We start from the raw sequence: 25,900 nt of genomic DNA on the forward strand, positions 1-25,900 counted from the left end.
GCAGAGTGCGATGTGTCAACGTGCAGGGGCGTTACAACTTTATCGGCGCAGGTACACACCTACGGGTACACTTGCGCGCTAATTAGCAAATGAAAGGACATGGAAAATAAGATGGGCCGAAGTTTGAACGTTCTATGGTGGATAGTTACTGCATACAAGACAGTGTACTAGTACTAAGCACCCTGAATTCATCTGAAGAACTTGAATTATCATTCGACCTGATCGATACGTTCTCAAGCTTCGGACTACACTACGAAAGAGCCCCAGCCCAGACAGACCAGCTTTGCAAGGGACCAAAACACCACGCCAAGATCTTGCGAAGTCTTCTCGTATCTGACCTTACGGGCAGCACTTCTGCGAGTGCTCCCTTCCGTTGGGATCCTCAGGCACGTCGAGAGTTGGGTTGCGGTCGAAAAAACCTTCAGGGCGGAGGGTGAACTTCGCGTAGTCGACCGGCATGATCGGCCAGTCTTCGGGGCGTGGGAAGTGCGTGAGGCCGAACGTGTGCCACAGCACGATATCCTCGCCATCCACCGATCGGTTGGACTTCGTGTAAGCTGGCAGCCCGGCAAAGCCTGGGTTCTGGTTGGGCGTGTAACCAGCAGCCCACATTTCGTCGCGAGCATACTGCGTGACCCACAGATGCTTCGACGCGAAGATCGCTCGTTTCGCGACGGAGCTTTCCTTGGCGGCGAGGAGCAACGGTTGGCCTTCGGGGATGAGGGTGTACGCTGTCGGGTTTCCGAGTCGATTGGTGGCGTTGACGAGATGCGCCACATGCGGCCTTTGTAGTTGTCGGCCAACCGCTGGGCGTCGCTTTCGCGCTCGAGACGTGTAACCATTCGCCTAAAGGCGTTTCCCACCGGGTTGTCGGGGCTGATCGGGAGTTGCTCGACTTCGAGCTCATCCACGCGGCACTTGTTCCCGTCGATGGCGACGTCGAGGCGTGCCGAAAAGAGGTGCTGGTGGCAAGGAGCGCCAAGGCGTGGTGCCATTTCGGTCACGAAGTCGTTCCGACCGTGAGGACGACCCGAGGTGAAGACGAGGCCGGTCGCCTTGCACTCCAGCTCGATTCTTCCGTCCAGGTAGAAGTACCAGTAGAACCCGTACTCGTAGTTTACGACCGTGGTGAAGAAGGAGATGACAAGTCGGCGCTGGCGACGCACGGTGCCGGTCGACGTGTACACGTCGGTGTGCTTCCAGAGCGTGCCGTAGTCCTCCTCGTGGATGCACACTACGTTTTTCAGTAGAGCCGGCTCGCCAAAGTCGTCGACCACAACGGCATCCAGATACTGGATCTTGCCGAGGCAGTCACAGCCGAGCACCAACGAGTTCGCGAGTCGTCCGAACTGGTATTCGCCCACGTCGAAGTAGTTCTGCCAGTCGTGCGTCGGCTCCGGTCGACCATAGGGCACGACCATCTCCGACACGGACGCGCGGTTGAGAATAGGGCGCTTGAGTCCGTTGTCGTTGAATGAGATGTCGTGTAGCGTGAGCCCCTCGCGGCCATTGAAGCCGACACGAATCTCCCACTTTTCCCAGTCGAGCACGTGGTTCTTGATGGTAAAGCTGGCACCATCGGGCTGCGTGATGTGGAGGGGCTTCATGCTGGTGCGCATTGGTCCGGTCACTTTGGGGTCGAGGTAGTCACCCGACTCCATTGGTACGTGGCTGTATCCCGTGTCGATGAGGCGAGCAACCCGGTGGTTCGTTAGATCAATATGAGCAACGATGCCGTCGATCGGGTGCGCGAACATGGAGTGGGTGTTCTCCGAGGCCAGGAAGCTCAGCACACGGATCATACGGCAGCCGATCTCGTCTTCATACCCATAGACGCCAGCAGAGAGCGGCAGGCAGCGCACTTGGCTGGCATCGGATATACCTCGCTTTTTGAGAGCGTCAAGGTAGTCGGGGTACGCCTTGAGGATGTTCTCGGCAGCGACGTAGTCTTCGTCCATGATGGGGCTCCAGCCCTCGACAGCAGGATCCAACTTCCGCTCGTGGACGATTTTGCGTGCCGGAATGTCGACGACCATCTCTCTAGCGACGTTGTCGTCCAGGTTGAGGAGAAGGGCGCCGATCTCACGCGGAATCGCGTCTCCACTCTTGAACTCCTTCAAGGTGGCGTGGTCGGGCTCGCGCAGCATCACGTACGAGTAGCGGAAGCTGGGTCCGCCGTACCCTGCCTTACCGACAACTTCCTTGAGCGTCTGAACCTCCTTGGCAGTGATGGGGTCGAGCGGGTGGAAGACAGCCTCGTTGAGAACCGGAGCGGGGGCTTGCGAGGACATTTCGGCAGGCGTCGGTGGTGCGGCTTGCGGATTCGAAGATGAAAACAAAAGTGAGCGACAGGAGAATCTCGCACGGCTCCGCTCTGGAGTTCTGGACCAGTGCTGGCGGACTACGGGCGGAGTGCAAGGTCTCTCTCCTGTTCCATCATACTCGTACCTGATACCAAGCACTTCAACTTTGCAAACTGCAACGTCGAAGTTGGGGCGGGAGGCATTTCATAGGCTGGGGGTCCAATGATGCTCGCAACGTCGCTGCAAACAAGAGCTCGTTTGACATGTACAGCTGCATCAAATCCGATCCAGTGAACGCATCCAAACGGCGACAGCGGGGGCTCAGCGTCTGCTTGGTAGGTGCCACGCTTCCAGGGATCGGAGAATTGGACAAGGAGACCTTGATGCGCAAGTTCCTTAAGCGTGCGACCTCGTCCGTGTAGGCAGCATTCCTGTCATTCCCTTTCAGTGCGCTGTCAATGACAGGCTGTCATGGATGACCGTCCTTACGCGTTTGAGCTTCACAGATACCCAAGCAGAGGTCACTAACATCGACATTGATTTAAAACGGCACTGCTACCAAAACCTACGCAACCATTCCAGTCCCTGGGCTTACACGAGTTCGAGGGCGTCGAACACCACAGAGGCAGATAGCCATTCCTCGCTGGGGTCGGTCGAGCCGCTGGCAATCGACAGCTCGATCTTGTTGGCGCCCGCTACGAGAGCAGAGGTTGGGATGGTGTACTCGTAGAGCTTGTAGTTGCCCAACGTGACGCCACGAGTGACGCCGCGCGTCGAGACTGCCACGGACGCCGGCACCTTCGCCGTCCAGTCGCTATTCACTGTGACGCTGCAGCGGCCACTGCTTTGAGCAAGGGTCAAGCCGATCTTAAGCGTGCGAGCCTCAGCTGCTTGGGCACTGGTCAGCGTGAAGCTGAGAGTGATCGGGTCGTTAACAGCACGGAACATCGCCATCGGGAAGGTGCTGTCGTCGTCAGTGCCAGGCGTGAAGGTGAGAGACTCCACCCAGGTGTCCAATCGTGAGTCGCTCGGGTGCATTTTGTGGATGTTGGCAGCGTTAAGAAAGCCGTCGGGCGTGCCATCCCATTCACCGATACGCCAAACGGGACTCGATTCGAGTTCATAGGTCACCTCGAGGGTCTGCTTTGTGGCAGACCCTTGCGTGACCACCACCGAGTCAGAGCTCACAGCGAGCTGCTTCTTGTAAATGGTGGCGTTGTAGGTGCCAGGTCGCATGAGCGGCGAGGTGAACGTTGAGGCGTTCGAGGCCACCGACACCCAGTACTGCGCGTCATCATTAGAGAAAGCGACAACGACGTCAGAGCTCCCGAGCACATTGCTGCTATCAGTGATGGTGCCCGTCACAGTGCCGCGCTCCGTCTCCGTGGTGAACCCGGTGATGTCCAAGTCTTGGAAAAAGTCAAAGTCGACGTCCGACGTGGATGGCGTGTTTCCATCCGTGAACACCAGGGCGTACGGACCGTGAAAGCCGTAGCGGTAGTCCTCCGTACGCGTGTGGTCTGAGAACATGTAGAACGTCAGCTCGTTGGCGACATCAAACTTGTTGTTGATATCGCGGAAGAAGGGTCCGCCTACAGACTTCTCGTAAGCGTAGTCGGACATGATAAAGTAAACTCCTCCGGCATCGCTCGTGACACCGTGCACTCGATCCTCGATGAACGGGATGCCGGAGTAAAACTTGGATGCCGTTACCCCGTCATCGTCGGCGTACACATCCGATGCCTCTATAGCAGACATTCCAACGGTGTCGGAAGCGTTAAGCATGGCGTTGTCCACAACAGTGCGGTCCAGACGAGCGAGGAAACGCAGTTCAGCCAGGTCCAAGTCGGTCGTGTGGTATGTGCCCATGTAAATGGCATTTTCGTTCGGGCGGAAGAGATAGGTTTGCTCCAGTCCCGTGGTCTTGCAGGTGATTTGGATGGTCGAGTCGTCCAGTTTCTTGAGAGAACTGGTGACAGTACCCAGTCCTGAGTTGACGTGCGTGTTCTTGGCGGAGTACTGCAGCTCCGAGTCGTTCAAAAGCATGGAGGTGATGTCGCACGTGTCTTGGTCCATGGTGATCGTGAGTCCGTCGCCCGAGGTGATCACCCACGATCCGCTGCTCGATGTATAGCCGAAATCCGATGCCGCGTTTACGGTGGCCACGAAGGTGCTTGCAAACAGTAATATCGCGCTTGCCAAATGTCCAGCTAGCATTGTGGAGCAGTATTTGCAGTCGATAGGGTCTTGCCTCAAGCTCAAAAGCGAAAGTGATACCTCCACAGCTCAAGTGCTGGGGTGTCCAGTTGTGATGAAGAAGGCCCCGCTCCAGCTGAAACCCAGACGGAAGACTGCTGCGGCGATTCCAGCCGCGGTGCATTTGCTCCCCTTGTCGTAGAGGAGCGAAGGGGTCCATGCCATCGAGCTTTGGTGGTCGTGATAGTCGACGATAATGAAGACACTCCGATACGATCACCAGCTGACATTGTGGACGACGGTGCACCAAGACGCACGAAATTACTTCAGCTATCCAAAATCTACGACCATATATTTCGTGTATCACTCGCTTAGAACTGCTTTCGTTCCAGGCTGAAATTATAAAGGTTGACCGCGCTACACAAGCTCGAGAGCGTCAAACACGACCGAGGCCGACAGCCACTTGCCCAGCGTGTCCTTGTTGCCACTAACGATCGAGAGCACGACCTGGTTCTTGCCCTCCACCAGCGCCGACTTCAGGATAATGTAGTCGTAAACATGTACTTGCCTACAGTGACACCACGTGTCACTCCACGCGTCGTCACGGTTCTCATTAAATGTGAACCATATGACGCGGTCTCATTTAAAAATGAGACCGCGTCAAATAAAAAAATACCTACGAACCTAAGTACGAATTGATCAGGGGCGATACGGTATTACACGTACTTTAGAGCTCAGGGTACATCCCTAAAGATTATCAGCCTGTTCAGTGTGTTATCATTTTTGAAAAAATGTGCTTAAATTATTAACATCCAGTAATGTTTGTGCGTTTAACTACAGTGTGTCCGTTCAGACCTCCTATTTTGGTTTGATTCGGTGACGAGTCCTGCAATAGTGCTGTATTTGGTCTTTGATCGGGTTTGTTTGTTTGTTTTGCATTTAGAATTGCTTTTCTTCGAACTTGGTGAATTTCGTCCTAAGTTTGCTAGTCATGTAATCGGTGTCGTGCTTACATCGTCTCGTCGAAGCTTTTTTTATGGAGTTTGGTCGTTTATATGCTGATATTTTACCAAGCAACAAGTATTATAAAATAACTCTGAGATAACTACGAAGCAGGATGTCACTGCCTTTACACTTGTGCAAAGTATATACTCATACAAAGGATAATTCCAGTCGTACGAGCTCCCGTTGCTATTGGCCAATCTGCTTTTGCTAGGATGGGGGGCTATTACAAAGGAAATTCGGTACCCAACCACCCACTATTTTTTGCCTACCCACGGGTTTTCCAGAACCCTCGCTGGTATCGATGTTCGAACTCACCAAATACTTTAATTTTATTTTTATTTTTAAGTAATGTTTTAATGAATAATTACGGTCTGGAAAGGTTTTCACTTTAAAAAAAACTCAATGGTTTTTGTACGAGTAGAATGGAAGGGCATGTCGCCAGTTTCCGTTTTGATTGACGAAGATCGTCATGAGCACGCTAACACCAGCCGACGTGCAACTTCTTCGCGCGATGGCTCAGACTACCCCACCGCCAAGCACGGCAAAGCTAGCGGTGTGGGTGGAAGTTAGTGATGGGCAAGGTGCTGGACACCGCAGACATCGCAGCTATCCTCGAGACGCCCGCACCGGCCAAATCAGTCAAGCCAGCGGCCAAGGCCACAGTCAAGTCTGTGGACAAGCTGGCGCCGACAACCAGAAGAGCGGCCAGGGCCAGGCACCCTGACATGGAGAGGAAATTGATCGACCGGATCGAGAAGAAGACGAGCAAGAGTCTGCCGGCGCTCGCCCGAGAAGGCCACCCCATCCTGTCCATCAGAAGTTTGGTGAAAATCGCGAACGAGATTCTTGGGGCGACGGAGGAAACGGGCGTCGGAAAGGGATGGGCGAACAGCTTCCGTGAAAGGAACAGAATCCGAGCCAAGGACATCGTTGTGCAGGACGGCGAGGACGAAGGAAGAACGTTCCGGACGACGAGACTACATTTGCTGAAGCATCCGACACAGGCGTGCCAAGTCGCCGGTCGACCAAGGCGGTGGTCCAAGATTGGTTGTATGCCGACTCGGACGGGGTCGACTCCTTCGACGGGAACGAGTCCTCCGAGTTCGTTCCATTGGAGGAGGAGGAGAAGGAGGACGACAGTGATCGCCAAGAAGTCCCCGTGGCAAACGAGGGTCGCGAGAACGGGGAGGTGAACCTCAACGTTTCTCCGAACAGCCTCCGACGAAAAGGTCCAAGTCCACGGACAAAGTTGCTATGCTGAAACAGCGTGTGAGGGGTCTAGAGCGGGAGGTATTGGCGATGGAGTTGGCGAGGACAGCGAACAATGTCGCGAACGAGAAAAAATCGAGAAAGCGCTGAAGACTGTCATCGCAAAGTTGCGTCCGGTCTTGATCAAGATGCTGGAGGAGAACAACGCGACGCTGAACGCCCGCACTGACAAGAAGATAGAGGCGACCAAGAAGACGTTGGACACCCGCATGGACAAGATAGAGGCGGCCAACAGCAAGACCAAGAAAACGCTGAACGCCTTCATGGAGGAGGTTAACAGCAAAACCAAGAAGATCGAGCTTTGGTGGTCGTGATAGTCGACGATAATGAAGACACTCCGATACGATCACCAGCTGACATTATGGACGACGGTGCACCAAGACGCACGAAATTACTTCAGCTATCCAAAATCTACGACCATATATTTCGTGTATCACTCGCTTAGAACTGCTTTCGTTCCAGGCTGAAATTATAAAGGTTGACCGCGCTACACAAGCTCGAGAGCGTCAAACACGACCGAGGCCGACAGCCACTTGCCCAGCGTGTCCTTGTTGCCACTAACGATCGAGAGCACGACCTGGTTCTTGCCCTCCACCAGCGCCGACTTCGGGATAGCGTAGTCGTAAAACATGTACTTGCCTACGGTGACACCACGCGTCACTCCGCGCGTCTTCACGGCCGCACTCAGAGGCACCTTGGCACTGTACTTGTTCACAGTCACACGGCATCGGCCGCTGTTCTGAGCGAGGGGGACGCCGATCTTGAGAGTACGGTCTCCGACCTGCTGCTTCGTGAGCTCGAAGTTGATCGTGATCGGGTCGTTCACAGCGCGGAACATCGCCATGGGGAAGATTGAGTCCTTGTCGGTGCCGATGGTGAAGTTCAGCGGCTTCCACGCCTCCATGCGCGAGTCGCTCGGGTGGGCGGTGTGGATCTTGTCGGCGTTGAGGAAGCCGTCGGGGGTGCCGTCCCACTTGCCAATGCGCCAAATGGGCTTCGCCGCAGGCTCGTACGTCACCGTGAGGGTCTGAGCATTTTGCACGCTTTGAGTTCTACGCGACTGACCCTGGTACGAAGCGTGGGTGGGCGTGGGCGTGTGGGACGTCTGAGTCTCTGGCGCCGCCTTCGTGCTGGCCGGAGTCGAGCCAGAGGCGCCAGAGATGGTGACCGCCTCCGAGCTCACTGGAAGCTGGTTCTTGTAGATGGTGGCGTTGTAGCTGCCGGCGATCATCATGGGTGACGTGAAAGACCCCGTGGTCGAGTTGAGCTTCACCCAGTACTGAGCCTCGGCGTTGGAGAAACCCACCACGACGCTCGAGTTGCTCAGCACGCCATTCTTGTCGGTGATGGAACCGGTCCACGACCCACGCTCGGCCTCGGGGACGAAACCAGCGAGAGTGAGGTCCTGGAAGAAGTCGAAGTCGACATCGGAGACAGTCGGAGGCGTCTTTCCGTCCGTGAACACCAGCGCGTACGGTCCGTGAAAGCCGAAACGGTAGTCCTCCGTGCGCGTGTGGTCCGAGAACATGTAGAACGTGAGTTCGTTGGCTTCCGTGCACTGGTTGTTAATGTCACGGAAGAACGGCCCGCCGACCGATTTCTCGTACGCGTAGTCAGACATGACGAAGTACACACCACCAGCATCGCCAGTCACGCCGTGGACACGGTCATCGATGAACGGAATGCCGGAGTAGAACTTGGAGGCCGTCACGCCCTTCGAGTCGGCATACACATCGTGGGCCTCAATTGGCTTCATTCCGTCGATGTTCGATGCCGTGACCATAGGGTTGTTCATCGGCTTGCGGGCCAGACGCGCCAAGGAAGCGGAGCTCGCCGAGCTGCATCTCGGTAGTGTGGTGCGTGCCCATGTAGATGGCGTTCTCGTTCGGACGGAAAAGGTAGGTGTGCTCAAGCCCCTTGGTCTTGCACGAGATCTGGATGGTCTTATCCTTCAGCTCCTGGATGGAGCTTGTGACCTTGCCCAGGCCGGAATTGATGTGCGTCATCTTCTGTTTAATCTGCAGTTCCGCCTTGTTCCAGATCATCGACGTGATATCACACGAGCCCTGGCTCACCTTGACGGTGAGACCGGCGCCGGAGTCGATCACCCACGACTTGCCATTAGCCTTGTACCCGAAGCTCGAGGTGGCCCCACGCTCCTCCTCGGACTGGAAGTTCAGGTTGGACGTCAATTGTTTAGTGTTTGCCTGCACCACGGCCAGCAAACCGCTGGTCAACAGCAAGGCGGCGCGGAATAAGCGTCCAGACAGCATGGTGCACTTGTTCCGACCGAAAGCGCTTGGCTACTCGTTGGTGAATACTGAAGTGCCATGAACTCGGTGCCACATAACGAAGAGTCAGCTCTGGTCTCCGCGGTGTCTACGACTCGTAGTCCACGAGCAGCAAAATCCGAGAGGAATCGCAATGGAAGAGCTTGAAGTGAGCTTTGCGCTCCGTATGCTCCTCGGGCCGAGGCTCGGCAGGCAGCAAGGCCGCACTGTAGAGGAGGGGGTAACGTCATTACTTCAACAAACAGGTTGTTGTAGCGTCGCGGGGCGGATGCAATTAGCCGTGTGTTTACACTTTGTTGGTCGAGGCAGCGGATCCTGGGATCGCCAAAAGGGTGAAAGACACGACGGATCGAAATACTTGAAGGTACTGCAAAGTCACGTTGCGTGCCACTTTGCCAAAGTGAAACACGGAGTTTAGCTCATGTCGTGCCAAGCAGCCACCATTGTGTGGCTCCATTAGAACCATGCGTTACTCTGCGCTAGAACAGGAGATGTTATTTAATATTTTGCAACGGCATAGGAGACTACGCCACGTCAACAGCTGCAGGAAATTTACACACCATGTAGCCCAGCATTTCGACAAGTCTACGTCTCGAGACTCCAAGCATCCCACGAGCAGAGGCCCAAGAGAGCTAAGAAAAACTCTACTCTCAACTCTCGCCGATCAAGCGAACACATAGTTTAACTCTTGTTCTCCCTACTAATGCGTCCGACACGAGCGTGCAGGAGCGGATTGGCGCTCCCTGTCAAATCGAATTCATAGGGAGCGCTCAAATCGATTTTGCTGCTCGTGGGATGCTTTGGAGCCTCTCCGAGAGAGCGGCTCGTTCGCAGCGCGCATGCTTCGATCCCATATGCGCTACGTTCCTTCTTGTCGAGTCCGTGCTGACTCAATCGCGGTGCAAAATGTGCAGGACTTTGAGAGGTACTGACTGTTTTCGTTGCGTGTAAACTCTACCTGTTCATACATATACTAATATGGATAGTAATAGTCAATCAGGTATTCTGCTCCTTGTGTTGAATGGATCGATCAATTCTTTTGCATGTACACAAATTGGATAAAACAATACGCTTGACTTACAGAAACTGCACTCTACATGCATCTAGTTTTCGAGGAGAGATCAATGCTCTAAACCAGTTCCAGAGCGTCAAATACGACTGAAGCAGCCAGGAACTTTTGGGCCGGGTCACTTGCACCACTAGCAACAGTGAGCTTGATCGTGTTGGTGCCCGTGACTAGCGCGGACGACGGGATTGTGTACTCGTACAGCCTGTAGTTGCCCACAGTCACACCTCGAGTGACACCGCGCGTCTTCACAGCCACAGACGCGGGCACCGGTGCAATCCACTTGCCGTTTACAGTCACACTGGAGCGAGCGCTGCTTTGAGCTAGGGTCAGGCCAATCTTCAACGTTCTGGAGGACTTGGCCTGAGCTGCCGTAAGACTGAAGCTGATAGTGATCGGGTCATTCACTCCGCGGAACTGCGCCATAGGGAACGCGCTGTTGGCATCGGTCCCCGCCTTAAAGGTGAGCGCCTTCCAGGCTGACATACGAGAGTCGCTCGGGTGCATCTTGTGGATCTTGTCCGCGTTCAGAAAGCCGTCAGGCGTCCCATCCCACTCGCCAATGCGCCAAATGGGCTTTGAAGTCATGTTGTACGACACCGCAATGTTCTGGGTCTTCGTGGATCCCGCATTAATGAGGACTGAAGCCGTGCCGACAGCCAGCTGCTTTTGTAGACGGTGGCTGTGTATCGGCCCGCTTTCATCGACGGCGAGGTGAAAGTCTTCTTTCCAGCAGCAACCTTCACCCAGTACTGAGCTGCTGCGTTGGAGAAGCCAACGACGACATCCGAATTCCCCAAAACAGCCTTCGCGTCGGTGATGGTGCCCGACATCTTTCCGCGCTTAGCGGACGGAACAAACCCAGTCAGTCCCAGGTTCTGGAAGAAGCTGAAGTCCAACGACGAGGCCGATGGAGCAGCACCGTTCGTAAACGCAAGCGCGTAAGGGCCGTGGAAGCCGTAGCGGTAGTCCTCCGTGCGCGTGTGGTCCGAATTCATGTAGAACGTGAGCTCGTTTGAGACGTCAAGCTTGTTGTTGATGTCACGGAAGAAGGGGCCACCGCTGGACGTCTCGTACCCGAGATCCGAGATCACGAAGTAAACTCCAGCAGCGCTGCTCTTCACGCCATGAACTGCGTCATCGATGAACGGAACACCAGAGTAGAACTTGGACCGCGTTAGCCCCTTGCTATTGGAGACGACGTCCTCTGCCTCGATCGGTGTCATACCCGACTCGATCGTGGCCTCCGTGATACCAGCATTTACGACGGTCTTGTCCAGCCGAGCGAGAAACCGCAATTCCGGCAGCACGAGGTTGCTAGAGTGATACGTGCCCAAGTAGATGACGTTCTCATTGGGGCGGAAGAGGTATGTTTGCTCCAGACCCGTGGCCTTGCAGATAACGCGAATTGTCTTTTTGGAGTCGCTGAGAGTCTTGACAGACGACGTGACTTTGCCCAGACCAGAGTTCACGTGGGTGGCCTTGGACTTGTACTGCAGTTCCTTGCCGTTGAACTTGATGGACGTGATGTCGCAGGTAGATTGCTTCATGGTGACTGTCAGACCTTTGCCGGTGCTGATGATGTACTTGTCGGAACCCGTGGTGTATCCGAAACCCGTGGCAGCGGAGACCGTTGGCGGTGCTGCTGTAAGGACGGAGGCGAACGCTAGGGTGGCAGTAAGCAGTCGAGCTATCATTGTGCCGGTTGGAAGGGCTGGTTCTGCTGGACTTGACTACAGCGCGGAGAATTGCCGAGTGAGCTCTATGGTCTAGGCTAGACCATCTAGCTGGAGAGGTAAGGCTGTAGGTGACCCCATCCGGTGTTCGTGAACGGCATCCGAACAGCGTGAGAAGGAGGATGCGCTGACATCTTACGTTCTCCTTTCCGCACCAATGAGTTGGATAAATGCTTCGAGCACATGAAGCTCCAGCCGACGACTCGATACGGCTTGTTGAAGTGGTAGCCACGACATGCGCTCTATCCAGAATTAAAAACCCCATATGGAGATTGCATCCTTCAGCTGCCGAGAAAACCTTGGCAAGATGGGCCACGAGGATGCGTGATCGCCCAGCGCTTCGGCGCAGCTCGGATGCTAGACGAAACTATTTAAAATTAAATGTGTTGCTGATAGATAGCGATGGCTATTGCTGCTATCGGCAACAGCGGCTTCCTCGTTGAAATCGTTAACGCCTACATTCTAGCTGTCATATCGCTGACGAGTGGGAGTTCCCATGTTTTTAGTGAAACTTTTCACGTCATACAGTACACTATCAACGGCTGTTCCTCGCGAAGTCGCCCCCAAGTCAGGGCGACATGAAGTGACTCGCTCCGCTGCGTCGTTTGCTACATATACTCGCGCCATCACACCTTTTCATGGCGGAACGTGTCTAACTGTAAAGTGTCTGCCGACCTCTACATCGCCTCCTACTAGTGGAACAGAGAGCATGTTTGTCTTCACGGGACTACTTCCGAAGAAAAGGTGCGCGGGAAACGACAGATTCGGGCACTATTCGGTAAAAAAAATCCAGAATCGGGAACTCCGCGATACAGTCAACCAGCCGAAAGTATCAACCTATGGCAAAACTAGGATCAGTGATCTGTATACATGTAGAAACTAGGGTTTGCACTGTAAACACAATTTTTTGGAGAGCAAACTTCTAAATTTTGAGGTGGCCAAATGTGGTCTGCGTTTCGGGTTGAGAGAAACTGGCGCAAACAGGCGGACACAAGAAGACGGCCATAGATTCAATCAAATTCGAAAGATACTGTTTCACATACTTCTTCTCATATACAAGTAATCGCGTAGTGAACTAAGTTTCTGAGTACTACATTTGTCCAAAACCAAAATTAGGTTTCCGCCTTCAGTATCAAAAATGAGTCGTTCGGGGCGCAATGGTCGCTCGGGGGCGTCGTCCTCCTCCTCCTCCGCGGGCGCGTCCGCCGACACGGAGACGCTGGTGCTGCGCGCGACGCCGTCCATCAAGCGCTACAACATCGCGCGCTTCGACGTGCCGGAGCTGCCGCGCTTCAGCGGCTGCGCGCAGCCCGTGATGATGTACCGCGAGCCCGAGCGCGTGGACGAGGAGGAGGAGAAGGAGGACGAGGCGCCCGTGGGCTACAACCCGGCGCTGCGCAAGCGCCGCCGCCGCCGCCGCAAGGACACGCGCACGGCCGGCTGGGTGATCGAGGACAGCGAGGGCAAGAACAAGTTCAACGGCACCTTCGAGGGCGGCCAGGCGTCCACGTACATGCTGCTGGTCAAGAACCGCCACAACGACGAGTTCAGCGTCATGCCCGTGGAGCAGTGGTTCCGCTTCAAGAAGCCGCTGAGCTACCGCACGCTCACGCTGGAGGAGGCCGAGGAGATGAACAACGAGAAGAAACGCGCGGTCGAGCGCTGGCTCATGAAGCACAAGCTCGCGGGCGAGGACAAGCCCGACGCCGCCGGCGACACGGTCAGCGCGCCGCGCGTGCAGGCGCGCTGGCCTCGGCCGCCGCCAAGCCCAAGGCCGAGGGGGACGACATCTTCGGCGTCAGCGAGGCGGCGCGCCCGCGGCGCGTCGTGCGTGCCCCCAAGGCGCGCGGGGAAGGAGCCACCGGGGAGGACGGAGGAGACTTCGAGGAGAAGTTCGACGACGACGAGAGCGACGCGGAGATCCATAACGACGACCCGCAGGGACTCGAGTCCGACTCGGACGAGGACGAGTTCGAGGTGGACCCCGAGGGCACCGGCAAGCTCACCGAGACCGGGCAGGCCATGAAGGACCTGCTCAAGCGCGCGCAGAACGGAGAGATGCTGGAGAACAACAAGGACAAGGACGACAACGACGACGGCGACGAGGACGAGAACTACTCGGCCAAGGACATGGACGTCATCATCAAGCGCGACCTGGGCGGGAACATCATCCGCGAGCGCGTCGCGCCCGGCGACAGCGGTGTCTCGGGTGACGCCAAGACTGGCAACGGCGCGGCGGACGGCGCGTCCGCTGCCGACTCGAACGGCAAGGCGAAGGGTACGGCGGCTGGTGCTGAGAATGCCAATGGCAAGCGCCCCGCCGAAGAGGGTCGCACGAAGGAGGAGCCGCCGACGAAGATTCAAAACCGTCCGCGCCTTCGTCATCGAACAAGCTGACTGAGGCTGGCGTGCAGCAGGAGCTAATCCGTTACGGTGGACGCATGCGCACGCGCGACCTGCTGAGGAAGCTGAAGAAACTGATCGTCACGGATGACGACAAGGCGCTGCTCAAGGACATCCTGCGCACCATTTGCGACGTTGAAGTGGATGCGATTGACGGCCGCCTGCTGGTGCTCAAGTCACAGTTCCGTTAAGCACCCGGGTTGCATTGATATAGTCGATGACGGTGAGAGTAGCGGTCGGGCTCCGGGCTGCAAGAAATATCAAGAAAAATTCAAGGGAGTATCTCCGTCCCAGACATACAAACCAGCTTTCGTTACTTCTCAACATATATTTTTCACTCTATGCAAGCACTACAGTATTACTTCAGTAATGCAAATTCATGTACTGTACGTAGTACATGATGTTGGAAAGCCGCTTTCTCTCGTGTTTTCGTCAGATTGTTTTGCTGCATGACGGTACGTCTACAAGTGCCTATAAGGACGCTGTATGCCTACTTCTCTGTTGACCATTTCTGCTTGGACTTGGGGCACAAAGGAAAGGGTCTCTGTTTGCGATACCATGTACATGATGTCCAGCTTGAGATTGCCGATATGTTGGCGACGTAATACTACAACATTTTTTTCTTTTTCTTTAACTACATGCACCATATTCATCGATCACACGTGGAATGGGTAATGCTAGCTCTTTTCTCCAATGACTGAGAACGTCAGAGCTAACGGCATCTTCTTCGTTGTGGACATGCACATACGCAATTGCTGCTTCATGAAGGACAACTTGATCATGTCCGGCTGGGTTTTGCCCTCGTGTTCTTGCCCGTGGTGTCTTGGGTATCATTCTCTTCATCTTTCATCACGGTCACCTTTTCCAACTTCACCTGCGTCACTGGTAGTCTAATCGAAAGCTGCGATGTCTTCTCATTCCACGAACCGCGCATATGCAGTTCCTGCAAAAAGAGGCGTTGCTCTAATCCAAGCTCCAAAATGTAGATGGTGAAGCTCTTCTGACCCATGCTCAGTACGACGCCAGTTACTTCAACATCACCAAGATTCTGCACGTATGCACACAAGAACACCTTGTCGCACTCTTTCTCCGCGTTCTTGGACGTCATCTTTTATCGTTACAGTTTTGTGCAACCGAGGTAAACTCCATAATCCTGGAATCCGAGTCTTCATTCTCAGATGCTGGCGAATCGGCGCCCACCACACTTTCTTGGAGCAAGCGATGCACAACAACATCGGCATACCGACGAATAGGCGACGTGAAGTGAGTGTAGTATGGAATATTCAGGGCGTAGTGACGCCAAGATTCCGAGGACGCACCATTTCCCGCAACCATGTACTCGGCAGGCTTCATAGGTTTGATGATCAAAGCCTGCGCAATGGCATACGTCGTCTCACCACGATCCTGTCGAAGTCGCTCCAGCGACTCGGTAAGTTGTTTGGTTGATCTACCATCAACCTTGATGTCGCTCTTACTCAATTGTTCCAATGCTAGATCCATAGACCTTGCCACTGGTGGTGGGTGGTGACGTAGGAACGCTAGTGGGCCATGCGCGCGAAGCAACTGCTGAGCCACCAAGTAGTTCGCCAGCAACATGTACTCCTCCACCAAACGGTTGCTGTCCTTCAGTTCGTACGAGCCGTATCGGGTCGGGTTGCCCTTCGCATCCAGCGAGAACACCAACTTCACGTCGTTCAAGCTCACAGCACCAGTCTCGAATCGCATCGCCCGCCGATTCTCGCCAATACTCCACAAGTCCTTCACGCTTTGTATCACCGTCGCGTTGGTGATGTCGGGGTTCTCGCCGGGGATTGGACGTCGGTCCTCTTCCCACTCGGCCACGTTGTCAGCGGAGATGACACCGTCCAGCATCTTCTGCGCCGAGCCGTAGTCCAGCTTGCAGCACGAACGGATGAGCGACTTCCCGAACCACGGCTCCACCCCATCGACCAGAGTGCCATCAACGTTCATCTGCCACACAACCGAGAACGCCAAGCGATCCACCTGTGGCTGTAACGAACACAACTTTTCGCACAAAATCCGAGGCAGCATCGGCAGCACGCGGTTGGCTAGGTACACTCGTCGCACGTGAACGGGCCTCGCGGTCCAACAACGAGTTATGCTCCATGAAGTGGGTCACGTCGGCGATGTGGACGCCGATCTCGAATTTCGTGCGAGCATCGTTGAGGGCGCGAATGTGCAGCGCGTCGTCCAAGTCGCGGGCGTTGTACGGGTCGATGCTGAAGATTTGTGTCTGGCGAAAGTCTCCGTTTCTGAAGTTCGTCTTCGGGGACTTCCCACTTCTCTCCGCTGGTGCCGTACTTTTCGTCCAGTTCGTCCAGAATGGAGCTGTCGAAATCGAGTGTGTGTGACTGTAACCCGTGCTTAGACAAAATGGCCGAGATTCCAGTTTCGATTCCTGTGTACTCGCCCACAGTCTTCACGAACTCGCCCATCGGACTCTGGTGCCTGGTTGACCATGTTTTAATCCGGCAAAAGCACAGCATCGTCTTGGAGTAAAGCAACGGGCGGCTAATGAATTCGTCTGGGAGCTGTAGCCGGGGAATACGAATGCGTCGAGGTAGGCGGAGGTCGTCGGCGTTGAAAAACGCGTAATTATCGTTGTTTGAAAGCGACGAATTCAAGTCTTTCACTCTTGTCTTGGGCTCTAAGGACCCAATGAAGCCGTTCGCATTGCCTTGGGCCAGAATGAAGACAACAGTTGCCGTCGGGCGGCAGCGAGACTCTTTAATGCGTTCGTTGAGACGAGCCATCGACTGCTTCAACATATCCACAGAATTCTCTTCATCGGGAGAACGCTTGAAGAAGCATTGGTCGGTCTGCACACTCGGAAGCCACAACGAATGCAGCGCAGTTTGATTGACGCCTGCGGTCGAAGAAATGGGCTTCGATGCTGCAGAACCAACAGTTCGTTTTTTCGTTCTCTCTTCATTCATGGGTTTCCATTCCGATTCTGGATGCAAGCGGACGGCGACAAGATCACCGTCAAGGGCACGGTTGCGGTCCTGCATGCCCTTTACAAGTACGTCCATCGACAAACCATCCACCCTGATATATCCATCCATGCGATACATCGCGTTCACTCGCAGCTTGCCTTGAAGAAGACCCCATCTCCAGTCCTCGAATTACTACGTCGCGGTCCAGGTACTCCGAGTAAGTAACCGGTCCATTCTCACGCGCATCCTTCTTGGACGATTTCTTGAGTTCCTGTCCGCCTCGCTTTTCGAGGGCGGTGCGGCGTCCTTCTCCTCCAATTCTGCCGCTTGGTTCTGTTTACCCTTCTTTTTTTTTCTCTTTCCGTTTCGGGGCCTCATTCACTCCATCACCCTCGGCATCACCACATTTAGAGCATACTTAGCGTCCGTCTTCTCCTCCTTCTTGGCATTCTTCCCTGCTTTCTTCTTCGGGTAGCAGCACCAGTAGTAACTTGCTGGTTCTTCTTATCCTTTTACTCTTCTTCTTCTGCTTCTTGCTCTGTTCGACAACAACCACAACCTCCTCTTCTTCTTTCTTCTCCTCCTCCTCCAACACCTCCAGCAGCTTGAGCGCTTGCCTCATCTTTTCTCCTTCTTCTTCTCCTTCTTGGATGCGACAGCCTTCACCTCCTGCTCCGTCCTCTTCTCGTTCTTTTCTTCTTCTTATCAGAATTACTGTTATTGTTATTGCTTTTCTTGTGCTTGGGGCCCACGCGCACGCTGGCGAAGCCCCCTCCTCCGTGGCCACAAGCTCCTCCATTTCGCTCTCCAGGTCCACCAGCACGAAGCCCGCGCCGCCGAACGTGTCGACCTCGGCGTCCAGCTCGTCGCCGGAGCTGTCGTCGAAGCCGGCGATGGCGTCCATGTCCTGCTCCGTGCGCACGTCGTTCGGGTGCCGCTTCTTGCGCTTGGGCTTGGCCTTGGCCTTGGGCTTCTTGTCCTGGCTGGGCGCCGGAGCTTGAGGCCCCAGCGCTTCCTGCCACGACAGCTTCACGCGCTGTCGACCACCGCGCTGCGCCATCTTCGAGATGGATACTTGGATTATGGGGATGATCTCGCCTCTTCTTGGCTACAAAAAACACCAACACTCACGGTACATAGTGGTTACACTAACATGTGGTGTACCGGTTTGGTACCAGGAGTGTACCGGTTAAGCAGCACTTGGTAGCTGCTCGAAAAAACACAAGGCCAAAGTCGACTTTGTCGACTTGAATATCTGCGAACAAAGTATCGACTGCTAACCCCTAGGTTAACTAGTATTTTCAAGAAGAAAAACCTACCATAGTGTGGGAGGGAACTGGTAACACTAATTCTGATTCATCAGGACTTCATGAACTTCAAGGCCTCACTGTCCTCGTTGCCTGCGAAGTGATACTATAGAACTTAGGAACGCGGTTTCGACCAGAAGAGACTTTCGAAATGAGATCAACTGCCTGTCTGCTTGCTGGTTAGGAATGCAATCCACCGGGTGAGTGGCGTTTTCGTGAATGCGAACAGGCTGCGGGCTGGCAGTCCGGTACATCAAAGCAGCCCGACTGTCGGGGACTCTCGTGTCGAAATCCATCGAGTAAAGACGAGCACTCAACGTTCGGGATCCGAACTTTGAAGCAAGACCAGCATGCATTGGGCTTCGAATCCAAGGCAGTTTGATGCCTTAAACACCTCGTCAAATATCGCTGATCTGACTCGGCGAGAAATACTAGCGAGTATTTCTCTCTTGTCTCGACTTCACCTGCTCGTTGTCCCCTGCTTTAACTCGCATCGACTCGAAAAGACAGCGGATGGCGGTATGAAGCCGATACGCTCGCAAGCGAGGTTCGCCATCGCTTTCACAGTGCCATCGAATGAGTCCGTCCAGTGCCCAGCGCGCAGAGTGCTGCAGGCGGCAGATGTTAGCACAGTCCCGGCCTCCACGTCACGCGCGCACGTCGGACTCAATCTGCCCACAAGCGACCAGTTGTTAAGGCAACGGTGCGAGTGCTACTCGTGACAGGCACCCCGCGCTCAGCACTGACCGTCGGTCGACGTGACGACTCCGGAGCATTCGGAACCAGTCCTGTGCCTGGGCCTACCACTGAAATGATCCGTCGGGCATGACCAGGGCAGGATCGGCTCATATCGTGCAGGGCACCGGCTACGAGACGAGAAACTGGCTGGTGCTGACGGGGCAACGGCTTCCGTGTACCATGCCGTGCGTGCGCATTGTGCAGGTCGGTTGTAGGAGGTTTGACACATCTGATGAGCTCGAAGATCCGCTTTCTCCAGTCGAACCGGGAGGCCACGAGGCTCACATCAACTCGCGCCTTCGTCAGCAATTCGCCCCTCAAACACCCACGACCTTGACAATGTTTGCTGTCAACAACGGGTGATGCTGGCCATTTCGCCTGGCAGCGTCAGTGCCATCTGCCAGACAACCGCAATGGCTTTCTGCGCAACCTCACATCTACCAACGCAGCTGCGTACATGGCCACCACCTACAGCGCCACATGCACTCCACGGCGTACCCGCTCACCGACAGCGACACCCTCGACACCACCGCGCTGGAGGAGAGGCTATTGATGCTGATATGGAGCTCATCGCATATCTTCACGCACGGTCGAACGTCTTCGCAGTTCTACGGCGTGGGTGTGGCGCAGTATGCTGCCGCGCACGGTATCAAGTTGCATCTGGCGTTCGCATGACCGACGAGTCGTGGCAGCAGGACCAGATCGACAGTGCGGTGGCTGCAGTGCAGGACTACTCCCGGCTCGGTCAAGGCCATCCTGATCGGCAACGAGAACTTGTACACTGGCACCACAGCCTCGGAGATCGTCGCCATCGCCACTTCCATCAAGGAGACCTCGGTGACGATGCCGACGGCATCCTGTTCGGCACAGTGCAGTTGCCCGACCGAGTACCTCGACACGGACTATGACGACCAGATCAACCAGTTGTCCGAAAGTCCGACATCCTCGGAGTCAACATCTACCCGTTCTTCGACGACAGTTACGACTCGAGCGACGCGCTGCTGACTCGGTCTGGGGATCGCCATTGCGGCCAAGTACTCGGTCTCGCAGATGCTTCTGTGCGAGACGGGGTTCCCACGGCTGGAGATCCGTCAACACTGTCGCCCGATCGTGTGACTCCGTCGCTCGACTCGTCGATCCAATACTTTGAGGCTGTTACCGTGGGTCCCCACGGGTGCGGAGACGTCTTGAAGTTCTGTCTGACTTTCTTCGACCGTCGTTCGACGATACATCTGTGGACGTGGAGCTCGAGAGGCACTTTGGCATCTAAGCACGTACGACAGTCATTGAAGAGCGAGGATTACCTGACGGCTCTGAATGGCGCGAGTGCTGTCGCATCCAGCTCAAGCTCAATCCACCGCCACGTCAACTTCTGACGACATCTAGTCGACTGACCCAGACCCAGACCTCAGGTTCAAACCTCGACTCGACCCAGACCCAGTCAACCCAAACGCAAACTCCAGTCCTCGGCATCAAGTACCGTTACGGCAGCGTCATTTCCACAACGGCAACCCAGTCTTCAGGCTCAGCAAGCATCGTGACTACGGCGCTCCACTTCAACTAAGGCAGCGACGATTTCTTCTTCGGCCACGACTGTCACCACGAGTACTAGCGCTCCTGCCGCAACCATTGTTACCCCTGGTGGTGACCACGGCCGCCCTACTGCAACCGCCACGTCGGAGCCCACCGTAGCAACGCATGATAGCTGTTAAGCGCGGCGATCATGACATGACCTGCCAATTTTGCGTAAGACCGAATTGACGGCACTTTACGAGTGCTCGCTATTAAAAGACGTAGGTCACCAATGGCGAGATGATATTCGTACGAAATGCCTTTGTGGCAAACCTGGAGACCCGTTTCCTTTGGCGATCACCAAGATCTCAGTTATTTTTTTCGCCTGAACTTCAGGATAGGGACGTTGTAGCCTGGCCACAGTCTGAAGGTATTGCCGCCCAAGTCGAAGGGCTCTGCGTGAAGCTGCAATACAACCGATGGAAGATACGCAAACTAACTTGTACTCTGCTGCACGTACGTTTCTGGATAGGATTTCATTACACGGAGGAGGGCGTGGTCGACGCAATTTGAAAACCATTGGTTGTAAAGGGTTCCAGAGACGATCGAAATGAACGTCTGAACCTGACTGTACCGATGAAATGCAATGGAGTTCAGGCGCAGGTTGCTGTGTCGAGGTCGCAAGTTACTTACATAACTTGCAGTGCTCTATGCGAGTGCAATTGCTCAACGTGCTCGCTGCAACGACGCAGATCTGACGAGTTCAGGTCCGATTCGTGATTTGTGTTTCAATGTTCGGTTTGCAGTCTCTGCGACCAAACTGGTTTTGCTTGTCGTTGGATTCGCTGGTCCGGTCTCGAGTCATGTATTCAGCTTGCCTTCAAGTGTGTTGTATGCGCCCCTCCTATCCAACCGAACCGCGAAGTGAAGTTGTATCACGCAGACACAAGCACAATGGTCTTCAGTTATTGACGAGGATTCCCTTGTGTGTTTTGATCTAATAAAGCCGAGCGACATGCGCTCCTCTCTATTCACATTTCCACTTTCCATTTTGCCAGCTCGCTAACCCATCACTGTGAGCAGCGCGAGGTCGAGATGACATCTATTATCCGCGCACTCGCGGCTGCAGCTGCTTCCGTCTATTTATTACTAGACGACCGTCATGGCGCACCGATCGACACGTCCCTGGCCAACTTGGCGGTGACGTACAGCTCTATGCACTTCGAGTACCCGCTCGGCAACGAGCCTTTCAACTACAGACAACCTTTCGGCATCCATTGCCGTCGACATGCAGTACATCTCTCGCATTTCACGCACGCTCGCACCTAGTATTACGGTACCCAGTCGCTGACATTGCTAGCCAGCACAACGTTTCTCTTCACCTGGGTGTGTTCATGACGACGCAACCATGGCAACAAGCGGAGATCGACTGCCGCCGTCGCAGCCGTGGAAAAGAACCCCAGCACGGTTAAAGCCATCTTGCGGGCAATGAAACTTGCACTGATACCGTGGACGCTCACGATCCTTCATATTGTGGCCACGATCAAGACACGTCTGGGGTCCAAGGCCAATGCGGTAGCCCGGCACTGTCCAGCGAATCACGGAGTACCTAGACTCGAGCTACGACGCCGAGACTGCGAATCTCCGCCCACCTGTGACATTCGGTGTAAAGATCTACTCGTTCTTTACCGATGGATACGACGCGGCTAAACCAACGGCTATCTGAGAACTTGTGGGTGCTGTGACGGCAAAATTCCCGCCCGCAGATCCTGCCTACCGGAAACGGGAGGGGAGAACTTCTATGCTATCACCGCGATTTCGAACGAATCTTACCCACTACTCAAGGCGGTGGCCAATTCGCGCTCTACGGGCAATGAAGACTCGCCTGCCCTGGTTCGATACGTCTGACCGCCGACCAGACGATACATCGGTGGACGTAGAGCTGGAGAGAGACACTTTGGTTTGTACACGTACAACCATTGACGGGCCAAGGCGGGCTACCCGCTGTCAGAGAGGAACAAGATTTGATCCGACATCGCGTCGACCTCTTCAGCAGATTCATCGGCCTTCGTCCTCCTTTCTTCCCTCGTCTATCTCTTCATCAGCGTCTTCTTCTTCGTCATCATCGCCATCGGCGTTGTCGTCAGCGGATCTGGCTCGACCTGCGCGATTAAGGGAGACAACTGCGGAGCGACCACGAAGGTGTTCAGTGCTGCGAGTCGGGTCTGCATTGCCAACCGTGGAACCCATGGTACCACCAGTGCATCAGCAAACCGGCCATGCTCGGGCAGTTCACAAACGTATCTCTACGGCAACGACCTGTTCAAGCGTCTACGGCTTGGTAACCCGACGCGTGCTGCGAAAAGCGCGGACGTAAGGGCTGGCAAGGATCTATAATGTCGTCAGCGACAACTTCCGGCCGCACCGCCTGCTACCTCAAGAGCAGGTCGAGGGCGTCGCCAAGACCGGCGCCGCTTCGACGAGGTATCCAAATGACAGAAAAGTCGTCTAACTTCAACTTGGAACCATCACATCCGTCGCAATGGCATGCACCTGTCGCGTCTGCGATTGCAAGACAAATTCACGTTTCTACCGTCTTCTCTCCACGCCCAAGCTCCTACATTCGGGCTACGTCGATGACTTCATTGTCCTTGTCCCACCTCCTTGTGAAGTCCACTACTCCAACAGAGAACACGTGGTACGACTCAACATTTGGCGGCGATACTTTCTATCGAGGCTGTGGATGTTTTGTCGAAAGAATCGGTAAAGATGTCCAACGTAGGTAAGCTCACGTACGCAGCATGAACTCAATCTGGGGAGTGTCAGGTAAACTGTAGGTGTAGCTCTGTAAACGGATATTGTATTGTATTCCACCTCCAGGTACGGAGGGTAGAGAAGCGTGATAAATGTGAACTAGAGTGTGACCAGCGCTGTGAACGGCATTATCCGCGGAAAATAAAATGAAAAATAAGAGGATGCATATCATGATCAAGTAAAAAACGAGTGGATTGAACTAAACATTGGCTGCTTGTTGGTAGCACGAAATTGTACAACATAGGGACTTTGAGGTCAATCTCAGATTGCCAATATTTCTGGATCAAACGAGCGACTCCAGGTTTCTGGAAAAAGTGCAACGATTTGGGTAAAGAATAAAATTATGTGACGAATAACCCGGACAATTTTGGTTTATCGCCGGTCCGTGCGAGCCAACTTATTGACATAGTCTCGTGCAGACCCATGCACATGTCCAGTCTTACCTAGTAATACAGTGCGTCAGTTTCCCGCAGTTTCCTGATGTGACTGATAAAAAGTGAAGGCGAACTCATTTTTTTACTACTGCAATGCAGTTCGCCCTACCATTGTACCAGATCCGGATTAGGGTCAGCGGAAGCAACAACAAAACTACCTATTTCCTATTGTTGAAGAATAGATGCGAGCAGTACTCGCCAGCAAGAGTCTACTCTACTGGGTTGCATCCTGTTCGGTCGCCAAATTAAAACCCAATAATAACGTTTTAAATTAACACATTTTGAAGCAATTAGCATTATTGCCATGAACGTGCTCACGGCGGCCGACTCCATAAGTGACGGCGCGCCGTTGCTGCGCACGGCGCCGGCTACGACGAGGAGTTCCTGCTGGCCAGCTCTGCAACGGAGCTCCACGCGCGGCGGCCAGCGCGACGTGGGCGAGGAGGACGACGGGAGGCGCACGCGCTGCCGCACAAGCGGGGGCGGCCGGCACGCTGCCCGGTGACCACGAGCCGCGTTCGTGGCTGGGCGCCATCGGCGCGTGGGCTACGCGGGACATGAGCCTGCGGACGCTGCACGCCATCCGCGCGATCCCGCGGCCTTCCCGAAGCCCTTCTGCGTACTGCCAGATCAGCCACGAGGACGTAGTCGGAAGTGCGCTTCTGCGCTTGCCGACGACAAGACGCGTGCGTGCTGCTGCTGCTGCTGTTGCTGTACCTGTGGTTGCTGGGTGCTGCGCTGGAGTGTCGTGTGCTCTGATATATGCGCGTGCTGAAGCAGTGCAGGAGGTGTTCGACGCAATTGCAAGTCGGCCGAGATGAACTCCGGACGATGACGACGAGGACGACGACGGCTGGATCTGTGACGAGGACGAGGTGGCGGATGCGCGCGCGGCGCAACTGGCCGCGCACTTCTTCCGGACTCGATGCTCCAGGTGTCGCCGCCACAGAATGGTTTCGGCGGAGGCAGGACAGTTCGACGACGCCGACGAAGACAGCCTGCTGTAAGATGTGCCATGGGGAGTAGTGATGGGATTTTTTCAAGATGCCAGGGCGACGATGACGAGAATATATGCGCGGAGCAGGAGTGCTGCACGAGCCAACGAGCAGTTTGCTTGCGCTGCCGCTGCATTCTTTTTTTTTCTTTCAGTTTTAGAATTTTGCCGGACAATGTTTGCCGGTGCAGTGCTGCTCGTTGCAGACTGGCACGCGGGCTGTTCCTGCCAGCGAGCTTAGGATCTTGTGGATCATGTTCTCCTTGTTCACTAAGTGGGCACGTGGTTCCACCAGGCGCAGCAACTGGAGAAATATCCGCTGCAAGTGTAACAAAGAGATCCAGGTTAGAATCGTCACCGATTTCTGCCGGAGGACAGCAGCTAACTGTTTGCGGATGAGGATACCGACCAGCTGGAAAGCTGCTCTTTCGGGCGATAGCGGTCTGTGGAATGACACGAGCTTGGCAGGGCGGTCGATCTGGCAAAGATGGATCCGTCGCTCACCAGCGTCGAGATACTGCTCGTCAGCTGTCGTCGAAGGCACAAGCACAGTTAGTTTCACCAACACAAAACAGCACATCATCATCACAAACGTACGTCCTCCGAGAGTCCGATCATGCTGGCCAGATGGGGCAGACGGATGCGGTCGTAGTGCCCGCGACGACACGGATGTTGTGCTCGACGACGCGGTTGCAGGGTCTTCCACCACTGGCGCCGCGCTCGGTGGTTGAAGATGGGTGCTGCTTGAGCACGGCGTCTTGCCCATGGGGAAGGCAATGATCTCCTTTGCGGTGAACTTCTTGGATACCGGCGGCGAAGTCGGCACCTTCCGCGAGCTTCTCGCTACGCTTGTGCAGCAGGTCGCTCTGCAGGTT

The 25,900-nt window shown here is 54.9% G+C and overlaps 10 protein-coding genes across 10 annotated transcripts; 3 read left to right on the forward strand and 7 right to left on the reverse strand.

Moving 5' to 3' along the window:
- Nucleotides 1–339: 339 nt before the first annotated feature.
- On the reverse strand, nucleotides 340–2,291 carry IUM83_15062 (Histamine oxidase; the record flags this gene model as incomplete). The annotated part of the gene is made up of 2 exons (XM_067939848.1): nucleotides 340–679; nucleotides 766–2,291. 2 exons carry the CDS (start codon nucleotides 2,289–2,291, stop codon nucleotides 340–342), a joined length of 1,866 nt encoding a protein of 621 aa, XP_067791281.1.
- A 603-nt stretch (nucleotides 2,292–2,894) lies between these two features.
- IUM83_15063 (Polysaccharide lyase) lies at nucleotides 2,895–4,379 on the reverse strand (the record flags this gene model as incomplete). The annotated part of the gene is made up of 1 exon (XM_067939849.1): nucleotides 2,895–4,379. One exon carries the CDS (start codon nucleotides 4,377–4,379, stop codon nucleotides 2,895–2,897), a length of 1,485 nt encoding a protein of 494 aa, XP_067791306.1.
- A 1,697-nt stretch (nucleotides 4,380–6,076) lies between these two features.
- IUM83_15064 (uncharacterized protein) lies at nucleotides 6,077–7,087 on the forward strand (the record flags this gene model as incomplete). The annotated part of the gene is made up of 2 exons (XM_067939850.1): nucleotides 6,077–6,465; nucleotides 6,787–7,087. 2 exons carry the CDS (start codon nucleotides 6,077–6,079, stop codon nucleotides 7,085–7,087), a joined length of 690 nt encoding a protein of 229 aa, XP_067791351.1.
- A 173-nt stretch (nucleotides 7,088–7,260) lies between these two features.
- On the reverse strand, nucleotides 7,261–9,046 carry IUM83_15065 (Polysaccharide lyase; the record flags this gene model as incomplete). Its single annotated transcript, XM_067939851.1, has 2 exons — nucleotides 7,261–8,611; nucleotides 8,703–9,046. 2 exons carry the CDS (start codon nucleotides 9,044–9,046, stop codon nucleotides 7,261–7,263), a joined length of 1,695 nt encoding a protein of 564 aa, XP_067791317.1.
- A 1,147-nt stretch (nucleotides 9,047–10,193) lies between these two features.
- IUM83_15066 (putative rhamnogalacturonase) lies at nucleotides 10,194–11,827 on the reverse strand (the record flags this gene model as incomplete). The annotated part of the gene is made up of 2 exons (XM_067939852.1): nucleotides 10,194–10,739; nucleotides 10,808–11,827. The coding sequence occupies 2 exons, from the start codon at nucleotides 11,825–11,827 to the stop codon at nucleotides 10,194–10,196; spliced, it is 1,566 nt and encodes a 521-aa protein (XP_067791350.1).
- A 1,177-nt stretch (nucleotides 11,828–13,004) lies between these two features.
- IUM83_15067 (Transcription initiation factor IIF subunit alpha) lies at nucleotides 13,005–14,460 on the forward strand (the record flags this gene model as incomplete). Its single annotated transcript, XM_067939853.1, has 3 exons — nucleotides 13,005–13,586; nucleotides 13,634–14,144; nucleotides 14,195–14,460. The coding sequence occupies 3 exons, from the start codon at nucleotides 13,005–13,007 to the stop codon at nucleotides 14,458–14,460; spliced, it is 1,359 nt and encodes a 452-aa protein (XP_067791283.1).
- A 587-nt stretch (nucleotides 14,461–15,047) lies between these two features.
- IUM83_15068 (DIS3-like exonuclease 2) lies at nucleotides 15,048–16,725 on the reverse strand (the record flags this gene model as incomplete). The annotated part of the gene is made up of 4 exons (XM_067939854.1): nucleotides 15,048–15,317; nucleotides 15,404–16,279; nucleotides 16,347–16,509; nucleotides 16,592–16,725. The coding sequence occupies 4 exons, from the start codon at nucleotides 16,723–16,725 to the stop codon at nucleotides 15,048–15,050; spliced, it is 1,443 nt and encodes a 480-aa protein (XP_067791352.1).
- Nucleotides 16,726–17,644: 919 nt separating this feature from the next.
- On the reverse strand, nucleotides 17,645–18,286 carry IUM83_15069 (DIS3-like exonuclease 2; the record flags this gene model as incomplete). The annotated part of the gene is made up of 1 exon (XM_067939855.1): nucleotides 17,645–18,286. One exon carries the CDS (start codon nucleotides 18,284–18,286, stop codon nucleotides 17,645–17,647), a length of 642 nt encoding a protein of 213 aa, XP_067791391.1.
- Nucleotides 18,287–19,751: 1,465 nt separating this feature from the next.
- Nucleotides 19,752–20,276, forward strand: IUM83_15070 (glycoside hydrolase family 17-like protein; the record flags this gene model as incomplete). The annotated part of the gene is made up of 2 exons (XM_067939856.1): nucleotides 19,752–19,936; nucleotides 20,000–20,276. 2 exons carry the CDS (start codon nucleotides 19,752–19,754, stop codon nucleotides 20,274–20,276), a joined length of 462 nt encoding a protein of 153 aa, XP_067791360.1.
- Nucleotides 20,277–25,182: 4,906 nt separating this feature from the next.
- Nucleotides 25,183–25,791, reverse strand: IUM83_15071 (26S proteasome non-ATPase regulatory subunit 12; the record flags this gene model as incomplete). Its single annotated transcript, XM_067939857.1, has 3 exons — nucleotides 25,183–25,344; nucleotides 25,435–25,553; nucleotides 25,623–25,791. 3 exons carry the CDS (start codon nucleotides 25,789–25,791, stop codon nucleotides 25,183–25,185), a joined length of 450 nt encoding a protein of 149 aa, XP_067791270.1.
- Nucleotides 25,792–25,900: the final 109 nt, after the last annotated feature.

Source organism: Phytophthora cinnamomi, assembly GCF_018691715.1.
Source record: "Phytophthora cinnamomi strain GKB4 chromosome Unknown Contig40, whole genome shotgun sequence".
Taxonomy (NCBI): Eukaryota; Oomycota; class Peronosporomycetes; order Peronosporales; family Peronosporaceae; genus Phytophthora; species Phytophthora cinnamomi.